This window comes from Plecotus auritus, assembly GCF_963455305.1.
Source record: "Plecotus auritus genome assembly, chromosome: 1".
Classification (NCBI taxonomy): domain Eukaryota; kingdom Metazoa; phylum Chordata; class Mammalia; order Chiroptera; family Vespertilionidae; genus Plecotus; species Plecotus auritus.
In genome coordinates, this window is record NC_137770.1 from 144063640 (window position 1) to 144082753 (window position 19114).

Consider the following 19114-nt stretch of genomic DNA (forward strand, 5'->3'; position numbering starts at 1 on the left):
ATATATACAAATATCAAATCATTATGATGTACAACTTCAACTAATATAATGTTGTCTGTCAATGATAACTTAATGAAAAATAAAATCAATTCTATAGCTTTGTATGTCATGCAGAGTCAATGAGCCTTAGAGTGGCCTTTACGCCCTTTGATTTTTACCTCCTCACCTCTCTGTCCTCATCTTCACCCCCCGCTCCCCCTTACCTCTTTGCCTGCTGCGCCAGCCTCGCAGGTCATCTTGCTGTTCCTTAGACATCCCAGACATGCTCCCACCTCCAGGCTCTGCAACCTGCTGTTCCCTGTGCCTGCACTGATCTTCCTGTATCAGTTACCTCTTACAGGGTGGCAAAGCACCATGACCCTTAGTAAATAGTGTTTTGTTCACTTCTCAAGGAAGGTATTTATTCTTGCTCCCAAAAAAGGAGTTATAAAGGAATTTGATCTGTTTGCATTATCTTGAGCCAGTGTTTCTCAGACTCTGTAGTAAAAGACCAGGTTTTAAAAAAATCTTTATTTGTTTCTGACCAATCTGTAGTCCTGATGTGCCTAATAAAAATGCAGCTCGCTCTTCATGTCATTCCCCTATTCTAGTTTAACAGCATTCCAACTGACTTACATTCTGTTTAAAAGAAGAATTGAGCTCAGCTGGTGCGGCTCAGTCGCTTGGGCATCACCCCATGCTCCAAAAGTTTGCTGGTTCTGTTAGGTTTGATGGAACAATTGAATCGATACCCCTTCTCCTAGGAACTGACCCCCCACCACCACTTCATAATGGACATTCCACTTGCCTAGACCACAATCCACGTGCTAAGACCATTCTCTCTCCCCTCCGGACTTCCAGAATCTGGACCTGCACAGAGAATTCTCCGCCCAGAAAAAGCCTGTCAAAAGTCCTTTAAAAACCGCTGACGCCCATCACTGGGGTGTTGGAGCCATTTGGGGCTCAGCCACCTGGTGTGCAGATGATCAAATAAATTTGTAATCCCTCACCATTCTGGCCTTGTGTGTTCCTCCTTCGGTGACCTAACAGTTCAATTCCTGGTCAGGGCACATGCCCAGGTTGATCCCTGGTAAGGGGGCATGCAAGAGGCAGCTGCTTGATGTTCAGCTCTCACATGGATGTTTCTCTCAAGATCTCTCCCTTTCCCTTCCTCTCTCCCTCTAAAAAATCAATTAAAATATTTTTAAATAAATAACAGAAGAGTTGACTGATCACATACTTGGTTATTGTGGCAGTATTAAATCCTTATTTCTAACCTTTATTGTATGTTTCTAAACTGTATTACAGATGGGTAATAATTTTCAGGTTGGTGCTGTTATCAGTGGGGTGTACTCCTATGATGGTGAAAGTGGAGATCTTGGGGGGCCGCAGGAAGGAGAATTTCCCGAGGGATGATGAGGCATTGTGGAAAGCTTTATTGATGAAGTAACATTAAGGGAGTTCCCCCTCCAAAATGCCATCTCACTCAGTCCTGCCATGGAAAATGTCCCGTTTTGTCTTCAGCAGGGCTAGGGTTAAAACCACTGCCCAGAGTCTTTGCTCCATATTAAAGTCCAGTCCAGTCCAGCATCAGGCTAGCTTAGCTTGTGTTCCCAGCTGCAGTCCATTGCTTCCAGGATCACAAGCAAGCTGGCCCGAGTCACGGAACGAGTAAGTGCCGGGAAGCAGGAGTGAAGCAAAAGGAACAAAAGAGCAAAAGTTTCTTTGGGGATTTTAACTAGAAGCTTAACCAATGAATCTTTCAGGATTTCACACGCTTGCAGTGGCTCCATCCCTCTAACCAATCCATGGTTCCCCAGGCTAGACTGACAGGCAAGCGTTTTCCCCATGTCACCGTGACTTCACTGCACATGTGCCATCTTCCCCTTCATTGGGATCCTTTCCCCAGTGACCTGCAAGGAGTAGACCAGGGGTTTTCTGGGAAGCATGAAGTTACTGCTTCCTGCTGAAGTTGCCCAGATGATCATGCCCTTTGCTTTCTTCCTATCTATATATATAAAAGCCTAAGCGACCATCGCAACCGGACAGACAACTGAACAGGTTGTGTGGGGCGACTAGGCCGGCAGGGAGGTTAGTGAGGGGCGACCAAACGACTGAGAAGCAGGCTGTGTGGAGCGACCAGGCCGGCAGAGGGAGACAGTGAGGGGTGACCTGGCTGGTGGGGGGGGGGGGCTGGTTGGGGGTGACCAGGCCAGCAGGGGGGGGCAGTTAGGGGCAATCAGGCCGGCAGGCAGGCAGGTGAGCAGTTAGGAGCCAGTGGTCCCAGATTGTGAGAGGGATGTCCCAGATTGGAGAGGGTGCAGGCTGGACTGAGGGGAACCCCCCCTCCCCCATGCACAAATTTCATGCACCGAGCCTCTAGTTATTAAATAACTAGCTAGTTAAGATGGTAGCAGTGCCACCCCAAAGAACACACTTTACAATCACTGGTCCAGGTGGGAGCTCTTTTTTTGGCAAGGCAGCTAATCATAGATGAGGAGACCTTGTGGACACACATGAAATACTGAGTGTGCTAAAGGATCACAACAGTAGAACGATAGTTTGGGATGAGTTGCAAACTTTCTTCAAAGAGTTTCTCTTCCTAAGAGTGAAAAGATATTTAAAGTGATTTGTTTTTAATTCTGTTGTTTGCTTTTTTTTTTTTAACATACCATTTCTCTACATATATAGTGAAATTGGAAAGGAAAATGTGTAGCCAAAAGCCAAATTGACATTCTAAAACACAAAGTCAGTGTAGGACATAGAATTACAGGATAGCATATTATTCAATTATTAGATATATCAACCACATCATTAGATATACATTTTAACTGGATGATGTTATATAAGGATATTATTTCTTAGGTAACATATCTGGGAAGTGTCAATGTAAGAAATGTCCAGACCTGCACATTATGAGTTTATTTACACCAAACTGATGACAATTGCCAGAAAGCAAAATCTCAGCAGATTGAAAAAATGCACCTTATTTTATACATTGAAAGCAAAGTGGGGAGGGGGGAAGTATCTCTGGGACTGGATAAAAGGTAAAACGTTTGTGGGTATAGGATAGTTAACAGTCAATAATTAGCATGATAATAATAACAATGAGGGCATTTATGGGCTCTGCTCTGGCTTGGTGTTGTGCTTTGAGGGGTCCAGAAAAAGGGAAATTGCTTTGATATTGCAAAGTTACTGTTATTGGATATGTTATCTTAGTTGAAAAAAACAACAAGATAACAGACAGGCTCAGTTAAAGTAAAGATTGACCTTTGTTAGGGAAAAATACCCACCTAGGACATGACTACCAGCTATGAACTGGTTTTAGTTAGAAAGTTTCACTTTCAGACCATTCTGTGTCCTTACTTTAGGTCTGGAGTTTGTAAGACCATCACTAGGCCTCCCCTTGAGCTTGTCAGGTTTATTATGTGGCCCCTTTTTCATCCACAGAAGTTACGAATTGAACTGAATCTATTAAAAATTACTGGGTCCAAAATTGCAACTTCTTTAATTATATAAATAATTATTATTAACAAGTCATTTCAATAGAAACATTGTTCATTAGGGAGTTTCAGTATCTACTTATTAGATAGAAATGGACCTTTTGTCATTCAAGTATGAAAATAAATAATACATTTAAATTTTTTATTTTAATTTGGCCATAAATTTTCAGTGTCAAATAAATTGCATGATCCTTTTTTTAATTAACATTTTATGTTCTAAAGCTGTGAGGGGGAAAGTGTGTTTAGATTACTTTAAAAATATAACATGTGTTTTGCTACAGCCTCTAACTCCTATCCCCCAAGCATAGTAAGGATTTTCAAGGGCACCAAATCTTTGACATAGCTGGATTTCTGACAAAAATCTATTCCAAAGGGACCTTACTTGGGAATACAATTTAAAATTTCATATCAGCTCTTACTTTTGGGTCATTACATAAAAATATTGAATAATTTGAAAACTTACTTCTTATGTTGTATTCAGTATGGAGATTTATCCCCAGAGTGGGGCTTTTCTGATGCAAAATTGGAATGCTCGTGTAGTCACAACAGCTGTCCCCACACCATGTGGTATCTTCCATTACTTTACTAAAGAGATGAATTTTTGGCCCAGTGTCTTGGTAATAATGGACACACATGGTTTTACGTGGCAAAGCCGTATGCTTATGCATTCATTTGACTTTCACAGCTCCAGTTGGCTCCAGATTAGAACAAGGAGAATACATTCACACCATGGCCACCCTCATAGCGGCCTTCGTGGCTGGGGCACAGGAGGCTCTGTTGCTTCTAAAGACACAGCTAACTATTGCTGAGGAATGGCACATGAACCAGAGTGCCTTACAGCTGAAGGAGAGAAAATAATGACCTGCTGAGAGTATTCTCTCAAAGGTTTCAGGTTATGGTCCTAGTTATTATTGATCTCTCTTAAAATTAAAACTATGGCCATGAAATAACTTTGAAACTAAAAAGATTGTTCTCACAGTTGATAATTTTTCAGGATATCAGTCCAAATATTTGATTTAATTATTTTCCTTCCCAGAAAAAGTGGAACTATACTTTTAGACTCATCTTATTAACAGGGAATTTAATAAAATTTTTAAAGCCCATTGCTCATATATGCAGCATATTTGGAAAACCATTCTCATAAAAATAGAAATTATTTGAACAAATTAGTTTACTATGTGAAACAATACCTATGTATTATTAACATTTTAGACAATTTTGTTTGATCCAAAAATATTTGTTATAATTTGTCAGAAGTAAACATAAGATGATTTTATTTAGTGTGAAATTGCATTGATATACTATATAGTTTGAATACTATATCTCTGCAGTGTCAACCTAATGCTCTTTTTGGTATGACTTTATACTATAAGCTTATATTTAAATTCTTAGCTCCTTAGCATTTCTGAAATCAACTGGTACAGTTATTTAAAAGTTTCAATTTTATAGCAATAAAAATATACTTTTCCCCCTAAACAAAGTAAAAACAAGCAGAAAGAAAGAAAGAAAACTTTCATTGTAAAATTTTAATTACGTGATATGGAAAATTAGATTTCTGATATCATTAAATATCAGAGAAATTTCAACCATACCCAATGTAGGCTACTTTTTTATGTGAATTTATGCATGGATCTTAAGGGCTGTACTGATGAATATGTTCGAGGCTTTCAGCTTTTAGAGGATACAAAATAGGAATGATTGATAAAATCCTCCCTACTATTGGCTATTATTTACTGACTCTTAAGTGGCAGGTTGTATTTATGCCAATTTATCTGCTTCAGGGAACATTCTTGATAGCAGAACAAAGTGAATAAAAGTAGTTTGCTTTGCAAATGAATGCAAATGGGAGAGCCTTTGGGAAAGCCCTTTAACAGGGCAGTGCACTTTGATTATGAGTGAAGCTGCCATTTGGACTTGGTGAAAAGAGCACGCTTGAACCATTGATTGGGGGAGACAGTAAAAAGTCAGGAAGGGCCCCGTTAAGCTTGCAGTGAGGCAGGCGGATGTCAGTGTGGTTAGAACACAGTGGGAGAATGACAGGGAGGATTAGTGTCAGGGAGAAGCTTTGCTGTAGCTGTGGAGATAGTCCCTGGGGTCACTCACCTCTGACTGTGGTTCTGTGCTGATGATTCTGTAATGCAAACGCCCTGATGTATGCCTGTTCATTATCGGAAATGGTGATTAGAAAAGGTATTTGTCTCAAAGGTTTCCTTCTTTCGTTTCTTCTTCCTTTTTAATTAAAGAAAAATAAAGTGGGCTTCCTCCATCTCGCTGCTGACTCCTAGAGAATTGTTTAATACCAGAATGGTCACTGCCCCAGTAGGGAATAGTTTAATGCTAAAATGTAACGTAAAATAATCGTAACATGTTTGTTTATTATATGATAATAGTTGTGTGTTTTTTTGCTTTGCTCAGCTTTGGGTTTGACCAAATGGTCGTGCTGAATAAAATGCAGAGAATGTGCCTTGAATGTTTGCTTTTGCAAAAAAATAAAATTCTGTAATATTTCAAGGTATTTTATTATTCAAATAATAATTGATTAACTTTTAGGAGCTGATTACCCTCTCAAAAATGAAATGTTGCTTTGCACAGACTTGATGGTTTAAGTGTTAGTCCCATGAGTTTCTAATTTTATTTCTGTTCCCAAATTTTATAAAATGGTAACATTTGATAAGTTAACTTTTTGAAAATACATGATTTTTAGAATGTTGTTACTTAGAATGAACAAAATAGATCTTTGTCTCAATTATGATTCTTGTTCTCTACATTTACTTGTTGACATTTTCATTTATGCTTATACTTTAAAGAAAGCAATAAAAACCTTATTTTTAAAAAAAACTTAAGTGTGACTATATGAGGCATTTGTAAGCAGCAGTGACACAATGCATTTCATAGGCTTTGTGAATCGCTTTTATATTTGGTATACATAGGAAAATGTAAAAGGCTACTGGAGCTTTGCATTCTAATGTTAAACACGCAACTCAAACCTCTATCTGAACTATTAGATACATTGTAATATTATTGTTTTTGCAGAAAGCATATTGCCAATAGTTTGTTTCACAGGTTTATTAAATGTATTAGCAAACATTCTTTAAATTGTCTTTTTTTTTCCCCTTAATGTTTTGCAGGCACCTGAATGGACAGAAGAGGACCTCAGCCAGCTGACAAGAAGTATGGTTAAGTTCCCAGGAGGGACCCCAGGTCGATGGGAAAAGATTGCTCACGAATTGGGTCGATCGGTGACAGATGTGAGTTCACTCAGATTTGCATTGTATGGAGAGTGAAAATCCAGAAAAGCCAGCTATGTAGAAGGTAGACATAAATGCCTCCACCATTATCTTTGGAGAAAGGCTACAACCCTTTTAGGACCTGGAAGTGAACCATTAACGAAATAAGCAAGAAGCAGATTTCAGCCAGTCCCATGATCCACAGTTAACAGCTGTTTAAAGAATTCTAGTGTTTAGAAACTTAAGCTAGTTTTGTATTTAGAGTGAGTCCTTCAGCTTTGGGGAAAACAATAGTTCTCAGACTGATCAGAATTAGGAAAGTTATATTTCATAAAAAGGGGGGGGGGATAAAAAGAAGTTACATTTCATCTGGATCTTGTTAACATTGGAATTATACAGATTCCTTGGTGTAGGTATTTAGACAGGTGGTTTGCATTAATTAAATCAACAGTATCTCTATAACGTTTGTTTTTATCTTAAGGATGATGCCTACCATCTATTTTGACAAGTTGTTTAAAATCCTTAAACTCCCCCCCCCAAAAAAAAAAAATACACACACATGTAATATGACAAGCCATACCTGGCATTTTAAAAAACAAAGTGTTTACCTGGACAGTGTTAGATTTATCACTTTGGGTACTTTCATTGAGGAAATTTAAGTCAGAGAATCTTATTAAAACATCTACCACAGCGCCTGACAAGTACTTCTCAGTAAATGTTCACTTGATATTAAGAAGTTTTTATTTTCATCAATATGATCCTTATTTTTACAAATAACAGTAGTCTTTACTAAACAAGTTCTTTACTGAATTTATTTAAATTATTTACTTTAAATAAATCCTGTAGATCTAAAATATTTATAGGGTTACTGAAAGCAAAGATTCAAATGTCTTCCTCAATTCCATTAGTAAATGTTGGACCTTTTCTGATAATGAACAATTTAAAACCCTGAAAAATGATTAATAAGCACAACCACCAAACAGAAAAGCTTGTTATCATAAAATGCTGTTACCTTTTTGTAGTAAATTACAATCTTTTAATTTAAAAACAAACTTAAGAACATATTACTGTCAATTTTTTAAATAGTTCTTTAAGAGTTTTAAATTATATATAGGAATGTTTTTAATGCCATATAGATCTTTTTAAAATCACTCTTAAAATACTACTATTTGGATTTTATAAGATGTTTTTTATTTTGGCTTCAGAGTTAAAGTCTGATCATGTGGAAAAATAGCGCTTATATCTTGTAACTTTTTTTTTTTTTTTTTTTACTATGTTTCATCAGGAGACTAGTTATCTTAGGTGACTGGGAAAGAACCATAAGGATACATTTTAAGTACTATGACCCTCTAATTATACAACTATGTACTGTTAATATAATGATTAACAAAAATTACTAAAACAATTTTCAAAAGTTTATCAAACCATTATTGGCTTAATAGGGCTCAAATTTTTAGTTAATTGCCTAATGAGAAATAATAGTTCACTAATTCAGTGTCTCTTCTGAAGACAGCTTTTAACTTTTTAAATAATATTTCTTTGAGGCCTTACAGTTAATAATGCCAAAGGCAGATAGGATACTGAATAGAGCAGTATTTTACATTAATTTGTCATTATCATCTGCTTAAATTTTTAATCTATGTTTTTAAGAAGAGAGAAATGAAAGTTTACTGGTAAATGCTAAAATATACATGATGTAGCCAACAGAGCCTTGACATGGCTTGTCGGTATCATAGATCTAGAAAATCTAAACATAATTTAAAAAGTTGTTTTAGTGCAGCAGTCCCTGGACAAGCAAAGACACCTTTTCAAACTTTTGCAAATTCATTCCATGTGTTTCAAATTTTTTTCTTCTAGAAAATTGCCATAGTTTTCTCTTTGCCAAAACTGAAGGGAGACTAATCCCTTGTCTGTAATAGATATTCCTGCTCTTATCGCAGAAGTAGCAAATGTGACTTTTTGAGATTTTTTTTCCTCCAGGTATTAGTTCTATTTTCATAATACTAACAGTACCTTATAGATCAGTATTTAGTATATCAATATTTAGTATACCAAAATGCCATTGTAACTTTTCTTCTATGTCAGCTATATAGATTCACTGTATTTTCATTCTGTGAGCATCATCTCCATAGTTGGCCTGTACATTTCATTTCACTAACTACACACACACCTGTAAATTACTCTCTTTAAAAGAGAACAGGTGTCTGAAGACTCATTCATTTTAGTGAACACGCAGTAAATGCCATTGAAGCAGCTGAAATGGGTGTGGCTAATACAGGTTTCTTTACTAGGATGTTAACTAAAAGTTAACCACACATTACAAGATCACTTTTGGCCTGTGGTGTTAATTAGATTTGTTTTCATTAAGTGTTTGATTATGAAAAAGAAGGCAAGTTCAGTTTGCTGTCCCTGAAACCTCTGCATACTGACCTGATCACCTGGGCCAGTTCTCCCCTGCTCTGCACATCTGGTTTTTGACCTGTTTTCCTTGCTAAATTTGTAGCTTCAGGGTTTGTTCTCTTTCCTTTCAGAAACAATTGACCTTTTTCAGGGAGGTTGTGAGAGTGTAGCCCTGGTGGGATCTTTATAGTCTTGATTTAGGTTGACAGACTACAGTGAAAAACGCATTTAATTCCTCAATTAAGAAAGGAGTTTTCAGTGTATTAATTGTCATAATTAATGACAGTTGCTAAATTCTGCTCCAGATAAATACAAGCAATGTTACTAGCTTTGTAAAACATGAATGCAAAGTATATTTTAACTCAGATATACCTAAACTGTAAGACCTATTTTATTATATATCAAATTTTTTTAAAGTTAATATATGCCTTGCAGCAAATAACTCTGATAACCACAAAGGACACTCCAATTGTAAAAACAACAGGAAACAAAAGCTGTCTGGCATGTAAAGCCAACTTTAATGTGATATTAACTGCAGGTTTTCTAAGTTAAGGTCAGGGAGCCTCAGATTTCTTGCCTGTGAGGTGGTATCATTCTCTAGCCTGAAAGGATGTAAACTGATTCTGCTTCTCTCCGTGGTCACTAATCTCTTACATTCTGGTTGTGATAACAGACTGATTGGAGATTTTCTGCCTGCTTGGAAAAGACCCAGTTAGGCAGCAAAACAAAAGACAGGTGGGTAGATTTAAACAGACTTTTATAATTACCTTAGTACCACAGTGAGAGGTAAGAGGTGTGTAGTTAGATAAGTGTCCCCATATGAGAGAGAAGAAGATGAGAATGAGAATTTTATTATTTATCACTATAACAGAAAGGTAACAGAGATGCCTATTGGGGGGAATTTATGTGCCATGGCAGTTGTTTCAAAAATATATCTGGATTATTCAATAGAAAATAAACTGTATGGTTTATCAGTGAACTAAATATGTAGTAATTATTTTGGCAAATATATTGCTATAACTTCTTAGAGTCAGACTAGTCCTACACAAGTTGTAAAGATGACAAGGATAGTCTTTTTAATTGTCTATCTTCATTCACCCTTGCCGTCTTCTTAACCAGGCTTCTTGCTCTAGTTCAGGGGTCCTCAAACTTTTTAAACAGGGGGCCAGTTCACTGTCCCTCAGACCGTTGGAGGGCCGGACTGTAGTTTAAAAAAAAAAACTATGAACAAATTCCTATGCGCACTGCGGGCCCGGGACGAGTTGGCTGCTAAGCAGGACAGGCAGCGGCACCCGGCGGGCCGGATAAATGTCCTCGGCGGGCCACAGTTTGAGGACCCCTGCTAGATCTCCGGATCTCAGCCTACTCACACATTCCTCTCCTTCCCTTCTTCCCTCACACTCTCAACCCCAGGACCTTAAAGATATTTAAATTTTAGAAAGGAATGGGTTCTTTATTCCATCCTTCTTGCTAGATAAGTCACTAACAGATCTAATAACCAATTTTCAATATGATATTAATAGAAAATAATTTACTGTATTACCAAATACACACACACATGGATTTTAATAGAAGCCTTTTTTTTAAAGTTAGATTACAAGTGATCCGTGTGTGTGTGTGTGTGTGTGTGTGTGTGTGTGTGTGTGTGTGTGTTTATTGAATTTAGAGGGAGAGAAAGGGGGAGGGAGAGAGAGAGAAAGAGAAACATCAATTGGTTGCCTCCTGTACGCACCCTGACCTCACTCGGACACAGGGACTGAACCCACAATCTGGGTATGTGCCCTGACCAGGAATCAAACCAGCAAACCTTTCCATGCACAGGATGACACTCAACCAACTGAGCCACACTGGCCAGGGCAAGCCTGCAGTTTCTTATCCCAAGTATATGAATGATAGGTGTGAGAATTTCAGGCGATTTGACTGCCTGTTTGAAGAAAAGAGAAGGCAGAGCATTATTTTGAGGAAAATAGGACCTTTTGGTGTCCATGGGGGAAACTACATAATTAATTGCTTAATTTGTTCATTGGCCTCATTAGGGTTTTGCTATTATATGATTTCTGGGCCAGAGGTTTATAGATTTGCATTCTATGTCACCATTTCTGACTCAGCATTGAGCAAAATCATAGGACAGGATTATAAAAGGTATTCACTACGTGAGCATAACACTGCAAGAGTCAGTTAAAAGGTCAAACCAACATTTTCCTTTTTTAACTTTTTTTTTATTTTTAGAAAGAGGGGGAGGGAGAGAGAAACATCATTATGAGATGGCCTTGCCTCCTTCATGCCCCTAGAGCCCCAGCCCTGGCATGGCCCTGACCTGTCCAACGACCCTTCGGTGCACTGGACAACACCCAACCAACGGGGCCACTTGGCCAGGGCAGTAGCAACATTTTTACATTTAAGTACTCTTAAGTGATAATATTGATCATTGCATCTTCTATTTTCATAGTATTTTACATTTTTCAAGACATTTTACTTGATCTTCACAACAGCATTGTGAGGTAGATTAGGCAACCATTTTACAGTTGTGTAAACTGCTCCTAAGATACTTGTTCAAGGTGACACAGCAATTAGTGTTGGGACACCAGATATTTTGATTCCTCCTCTAATAATATTCTTAGCACTACTTAATGCTGTTTTATTGCTGTGGATATGAAAAACACTTTAAATGTGTCTAGAGACTTTTATTAGAATTTTTTTTGTAAAACTGTGTTTATAGAAAAAAAAGGAACTTTAAAAAGTACACTGAAGTAAAAAAAAAGTTATAATCAACCACAATAAAAAATGACTCCTGTAAACATTTTATTATATACCATTTTAGACGCGAGTTCTCCTATAGGCATATGACTAGACAGTTTCCACCGTATCAATCTGTATCCTGCCCTTTGCATGTTGCTGTGAAACATGAGCCCCTTCCTGTGAAAGAGCCTCAGCATTTTTCTAAACCCTTACCTAATGTGCCATGTTGTCTGGATGTAAGTAAGGAGCATCCTACTGATTGTCATTTAAATTGCTTCCTTTTTTGCTGTTTCCCTGAGAGGTCTGTTTTGTGGGGTATTTTTTTTTCATTCATCTTTCCACTTCTATCCATTTTCTTACCTTGTATCCTAGAATTGGAGCTGCTTGGTTCAAGAATATGGATGTTTTCAGAATTTTTGATGTCTCTAAAACTGGCCCCCAGGGAGGTAGTACTAATATACTGTGGTGCCACTTTAGCACATGAGAGGCCCCTTCCTCAGTGTCCCATCAACACTGAACATCCTTTTTTGTTTTTCATCATTGCTTGTCAAATAAGTGAAAAGTGCTATGGACTGATTTTGTAACTTGCCTCCTTACTTCCTGGTCTTATTTCAAAAACAGTTTGTGTTAATTCATTAGAATTTTAGGATAGTTCTATTGTCTACAAATAATTTGCCATTTTCTTTATATTTTATTTGACTGCATTAGCTAGCAATTCCAGAGAAATGTTGTATTACAGTAATAATAGTTAGTGTAGACATTTTTGCTCAATATCTTAAGAAAACCTAATGTTTGGCCAGTAAATTTAATATTATTCATTGATATAAGTGTTATATTATTATACCAGGGATATTTTCCCTTTAATTTTTCCAATTCTAATTTATTATAATTGTATTCAGAAATAGAGGTGAAATTTAATAAAGGGTTTTTTTTACATATATTTTTTTTTAAATATATTTTATTGATATTTTACAGAGAGGAAGGGAGAGGGATAGAGAGCTAGAAACATCGATGAGAGAGTAACATCGATCAGCTGCCTCCTGCACACCCCCCACTGGGGATGTGCCCGCAACCAAGGTACATGCCCTTGACCGGAATCGAACCCGGGACCCTTCAGTCCACAGGCCGACGCTCTATCCACTGAGCCAAACCGGTTTCGGCTTTTTTACATATATTTTTATTGATTTTAGGAAGGGAGAGGGAGAAATAGAAACATCAATGATGAGAGCGAATCATCTATCAGCTACCTCCTGCATGCCCCTTACTGGGGATCGAGCTGGAAACCCAGGCATGTGCCCTGACTAGGAATCGAACCATGACCTCCTGGTTCATATGTCAACTACGGTCAATCACTGAGCCACACTGGCCAGGCTAACAAAAGTTTTTTTTTTTAACATCTCTTGACATGTTCATATAATTTTTCTCAGATGAACAAGTGAGAATAAATATATTGCCAAGGTCCCTTTATATTTCCAAGATAAACTTTACTTGGTCATATAATATTATTCTTTGAATAAATAACTGGTTTTGATTTGTTAATTTATTAGGGTTTTTGCATTTGTATATTTAAGAATATCATAGAGGTTTTGCTATTTTATTAATTGGATATATTTATCCTGTCTTATGTGATTTTGTTCAATGCTGATATAGAAATGATGACATGGAATGCAAATCTATAAACCTCTGACACAGAAATCATATAATATATAGCAAAACTCTATCCAGACCAATGGACAGGTTAACAATTAATTATGTAGTTTCCCCTGATGGACACCATTCGTACCAAAATGAAGTAGAATGACTGAAAGTTATAATGAAAATCTCCTAGAGAGCCTAATAAAAAGACAAGTAATTTTAAAATATTATAGAAACGATAAGAATCAGTTCAAGAGGAGGTCTGAATCTGATTAAGAGTTTCAGTGAGACAGACAGGGAAAACAGACCCAAGAACATTATTCAGGAAATAATATAATGGCCCTGGCCAGTATGGTTCAGTTGGATATCGACCTGTGCACCAAAAGGATGCCAGGTTGATTACCAATCAGTCAAGGCACATGCCAGATTGCAGGTTCCATCCCAATAGGGGGTGCACAGGAGGCAATTGATCAATATTTCACTCTCACATCACTGTTTTTCTCTCCCTCTCCCTTCCTCTCTCTAAAATCAATAAAAAATATTTTTTAAAATAAATTAAATAAATAATACAGTGAAGCTTTTGAGGCAGGAACACCTGAAAACAAATTTTAAGAACCTTCCAAGTCAAGTAGGATACATGGAAAAGGTGCTTGGAAAATGTATCAACACTGAGACTACGTAGATCTTTAAAGCTTCTTGAGAGAAGAAACCTCCAAAGGAAGGCAAATCATAGTGACATCAGATTGCTCAGCAACAAGGAGAAAGGAATAATGTCTTCATAGTTCTGAAGGGAAATGGTTCTGAATCTAGAACAGACCAAGTGTGATGGTAAATACATGGGACAAAGATTCATAGTCTTTCTTAAAACGTCTCCTGAGATTAAAGTGCAGCAAAAGAGAAATAAGTTAAAAAGAAAGGGAAAAAGACATAGATACCAAGGAATCTATGCCCAATAAACAGAAACTCCAAGACTCCACAGTAATATAGCCAACCACTAGCACAGTAAGTCCATGGTGAAATACAACAATGAAGGGCTGTGTGAGAGCAACCCTGGAGACACGAAGATTTCATATCCTAGATAATATGGCTGAGAACTTGCAAAATGTTTTATATATGAAAAAAGCCAACTAGAAACTACATAAACAACAGAAAACCATACACAAAAAAAAGGCGTAGTCCAAATTTAAGTACACTAAAAAATAGAGCAAAAAAACTTGATAGCGAGAACATTCTCTTTTGAACAACACAAGAAATGTGATCACAGCATAGTACTTGTCTCTAAGGTGAGTAATGTTGATCAGATCATAATTATATAAGACCTTACATTATGACTTTTATTTCAAATATTTTATATATTTTCAGAAGATTTTTCAATTTTTAAAAAACTGTGTAAGACTAGCCCTAACCGGTTTGGCTCAGTGGATAGAGCGTCGGCTTGCGGACTGAAGGGTCCCAGGTTCGATTCTGGTCAAGGGCATGTACCTTGGTTGCGGGCACATCCCCAGTAGGAGGTGTGCAGGAGGCAGCTGATCGATGTTTCTCTCTCATCGATGTTTCTAACTCTCTATCCCTCTCCCTTCCTCTCTGTAAAGAAGCAATAAAATATATTTAAAAAAAAAAAAAAAAAAACTGTGTAAGACTAAAACAAGTAGTTCACCAAAATATGTTCTTTCCTTGTCTAGTACTAGATTTGTAGTCAAGCACATATTGCCCTTGCACTTGCAAGTACTGCCCTCACCCCCAAGCTCTGTTGTGGGTGAGGAGCATGATTGAAGTGATGTGTGTTCACAGGAGCTCTTATTTACTTTTCCCTGCCTCTAAGCTGGAATACCAATTTGCCTGCAACTAAGCTGCAATCATGCAGGCAAAAACAGTTGCCCTAAAGGATGATGGAGAAGCATGAGGGAGAACCTAAATGCATGGAGTAAAAGAAAAACTGTAGATAGTGACAAGGGCTATGAAGAAAAATAAAGCAGAATATGAGGTTAGAAACTGAAGGGAGTTGCGATTTTTAAAAGTATTCTAAAAAGAGTCCTCCCTAAGAGGGGATACAAAGTAAGTAAGAGAGCAAGTTTGAGAAAGAGTGTTACAAGTAGAGGAAACAGCCCTTACTCTGGCTTTGAGGTAAGAGCATGCTTGGGATGTGCACAGTCCAGCAAAGCGGTCAATATGACTGATAAGGAGTGCGTAGGAGGGGATTACAGATGAAACCAACGGTAGTGGAGGACCAGGCTGAATAGGACCTCACTGGCCAAGATAAAGATGTTGGATTTTATTCTGAGTGAGATGGGAACGCATTGGAAGATGTGGAGCAAAGGAGTGCAAGATCTAAAAGAGTCATTCTGGCTGCTTTGTGAAGAAGGCTCCGTGGTAGGGAAAATGTGGAAGCAGAAAGACCAAGAAAGAGGCTCCTTTAGTTGTCTGTGCAAAAGATGCTGGTAGTTTGGACCGGGGGTATTGGTAGAAGTGGGAAAAAGGTTGGATTTAGGGTATAATATACCAAAAGCATGTTTCCTATGTAGTATTTGTGTCCCCCAGAAGAACTGTGGTCAGAAATGAGTGCCTCTGGGTATAAGGAACATTGCTCTTCATCATAAGCCCTTGTGTTTACTGCCTTTTTTTTTTCTTTAGCTAGGTACATATATTACCTTGATTTTAAAAACTACGTTTTAAAGTGTAAAGAAACAAAACATTTTACTTCTGATATCTTTCCATGTCAATATATATAGTCCTACCTCATTCTTTTAAAATTTATTATAAAAGCTTTATTGATTTACAGAAAAACAATTGTAAAATGTATATGAAACCATAAAAGAGGCCAAATATCAAAACAATTTAAAAAAAAACAAAACTGGAGGCATCACATTTCCTGATTTCACAATATATTATAAAGCTACACTAATCAAAACAGTATGATACTGGCATAAAGAAGATAAATAGACAATGGAACAGAATAGAGAGCCCAGAAATAAATCCACACATACACAGTCAACTGATCTTCGGCTAGTATGCCAAAAATACACAATGGATAGTCTCTTCAACAAATGGTGTTGGGAAAACTGGACATCCACATGCAAAATGAAATTGGACCCTTATCTTGCACCATACAAAAAATCAACTCAAATTTTCATAAGACCTGAAATTGTAAAACTCCTAGAAGGAAATGGAGGAAAACTTCATGATACTGATCTAGGGCAATGATGTCATAAGTGACCAAAAAAACAAGTGGAAACATACTAAGCTGAAAAGCTTCTGCCACGGCAAAGGAAACAGTCAGTGGAGTAAAAAGGTGACCATAAGGAATGGAAGCAAATATGTGCAAACCATATATCTGACCAGGAATTCATCTCCAAAATATAAAAGGACCTCCTACAACTCAGACCCCTCCCCGCCCCCCAAAAAAACACACAGATTTAAAATGGTAAACTGGTATATGAAAAGATGCTCAAATCAATAGTCATCAGGGAAATGCAAATCAAAATCACAATGAAGTATCATCTCATTCCTCTCAGGAAGGCCATTAAAAATAAAAATGACAAGTGTTGGCAAGCATGTGGAGAAATTGGAACACTTGCACACTGTTGTGGGAACATAAAATTATTCAGTCATTATGGAAACGGTATGAAGGTTCCTCAAAAAATTCAAAGTAAGATTACTATGTAACCTAGCTATCCCATTTCTGGGTAGATAACCAAAAGAAGTGAAATCTGGATATCTAAGAAATATATGCATTCTCATGTTTATTGCAGCACACTTCACAGTAGTCAAGATGCACCCCACATGAATGGCTAGGATGGAAATATGACAGATGGATAAAGGAAATATTATACACACACATACATACACTGGAATATTATTCAGCCATAAAAACAAGGAAATTTATGCACTATGCAACACCATGAATGAACCTTAAGAACATAAGTGAAGCCCTAACCTTGGGGTCCTCAAATTACGGCCCGCGGGCCACATGCGGCCCGCCAAGGACATTTATCCGGCCCGCTGGGTGCCGCTGTCTGTCCTGCTTAGCAGCCGACTTGTCCCGGGCCCACAGTGCGCATAGGAATTTGTTCATAGTTTTTTTTAAACTATAGTCCGGCCCTCCAACGGTCTGAGGGACAGTGAACTGGCCCCCTGTTTAAAAAGTTTGAGGACCCCTGCCCTAACCAGTTTGGCTCAGTGGATAGAGCATTGGCCTGCAGACTGAAAAGTCCAGGTTTGATTCCGGTCAAGGGCATGTACCTTGGTTGCATGCACATCCCCAGTAGGGAGTGTGCAGGAGGCAGCTGATCAATGTTTCTCTCTCATCGATGTTTCTAACTCTTTACCCCTCTCCCTTCCTTTATGTAAAAAAATCAATAAAATATATATATTTTTAAAAAGAACATAAGTGAAATAAGCTAGTTACAGAAGGACAAAATGCCACGTGATTCCACTTACATGAGGTATAAAATAGTTAAGCTCATATTAGCAAAAAGTGGAATGGTGGTTGCTGGGGGATGGGGATGAGGATAGAGAGTTACTGTCCAAAGAGTATAAAATTTCATTTATACAAGATGAATAAGTTCTAGAAATCTGCTATACAATTTTGTGCTTATAGTTAAAAATATTGTATGGTACACTTTAAATTTTGTTGAGAGTAGATCTTGTGTTATCTCTTTTTACAAAAAAACACGACATAATTCACATAGCTTAAAATTTCTCATTGTTAGTGTAAAATTAAGTGATTTTTTTTTTTAGTAAATTTGTAGTTTGTAATCACCACAATTTAGTTTCAGACATTTTCATCACCCAAAAAAGTTTCCTCAATCCAATTTGCAGTCATTCCCCACTTTCTTCTCCTAACTCAGGCAACCAGGGATCTGTTTCATATATGTGTAAATTTCCCTTCTCTGGAAATCACATATAAATGGAATTGTATAAGTATTTATTATTTGCAACTGACTTCTTTCACTCAGCAAAGGTTGTTTGAAGTCCATCCATTTTGTAGCATGTATCAATAGTCCATTTCTCTTTAGTGTTCAGTTGTATATATAATACCAATTTTTGTTTATCCAACTACTATAGTAGTTGATCATTTGGATTATTTCCCCTTTTTGGCTATTATGAGTAATGCTGCAATGAATATTAATTTACAAGTCTCTGCATGGATGTATATTTTTATTTCTCTTGGTTAGATTCCTAGAAGTGGAACTACTAGGATATATAATAAGTTTATGTTCAACTTGGAAGGAACTACCAAATTGTTTTTCTTTTTCTTTTTTTTCCCATATTAAAGCAGCCACAGTCTATTAATTAACCAGATTACAAAATAACCAGGATAGTTACCTTAGTTCAGTGGTTGGCAAACTGCGGCTCGCGAGCCACCGCAGTTTGCCGCTCTATTGACTAATGAGTGTGCCAACCACTGACCTAGACTCTCGATTCCAATAATTACAGGCTGTTGTTATTCCTTGTGATTAAGCCCCTATCCCAGTGGTCGGCACACTCATTAGTCAACAGAGCGGCAAACCACGGCTCGCGAGCCGCAGTTTGCTGACCACTGCCTTAGTTCATCCTTCTACAAAATGGTGGTCTTTCTCTTCATTCTACCTCGTGGAAGATCATTTGAAGGGCCACAGGAAATTTGCTTCT

General features: G+C 37.5%; 1 protein-coding gene across 1 annotated transcript in view; it reads left to right on the forward strand.

The window, feature by feature from the left end:
- DNAJC1 (DnaJ heat shock protein family (Hsp40) member C1) overlaps nucleotides 1-19114 on the forward strand; it is a 252179-nt gene that overhangs the window by 208052 nt on the left and 25013 nt on the right. The window contains exon 9 of the mRNA XM_080646065.1: nucleotides 6611-6730. Coding sequence (XP_080502191.1) covers nucleotides 6611-6730 — 120 coding nt within the window. The remainder of the gene's footprint in view (nucleotides 1-6610; nucleotides 6731-19114) is intronic.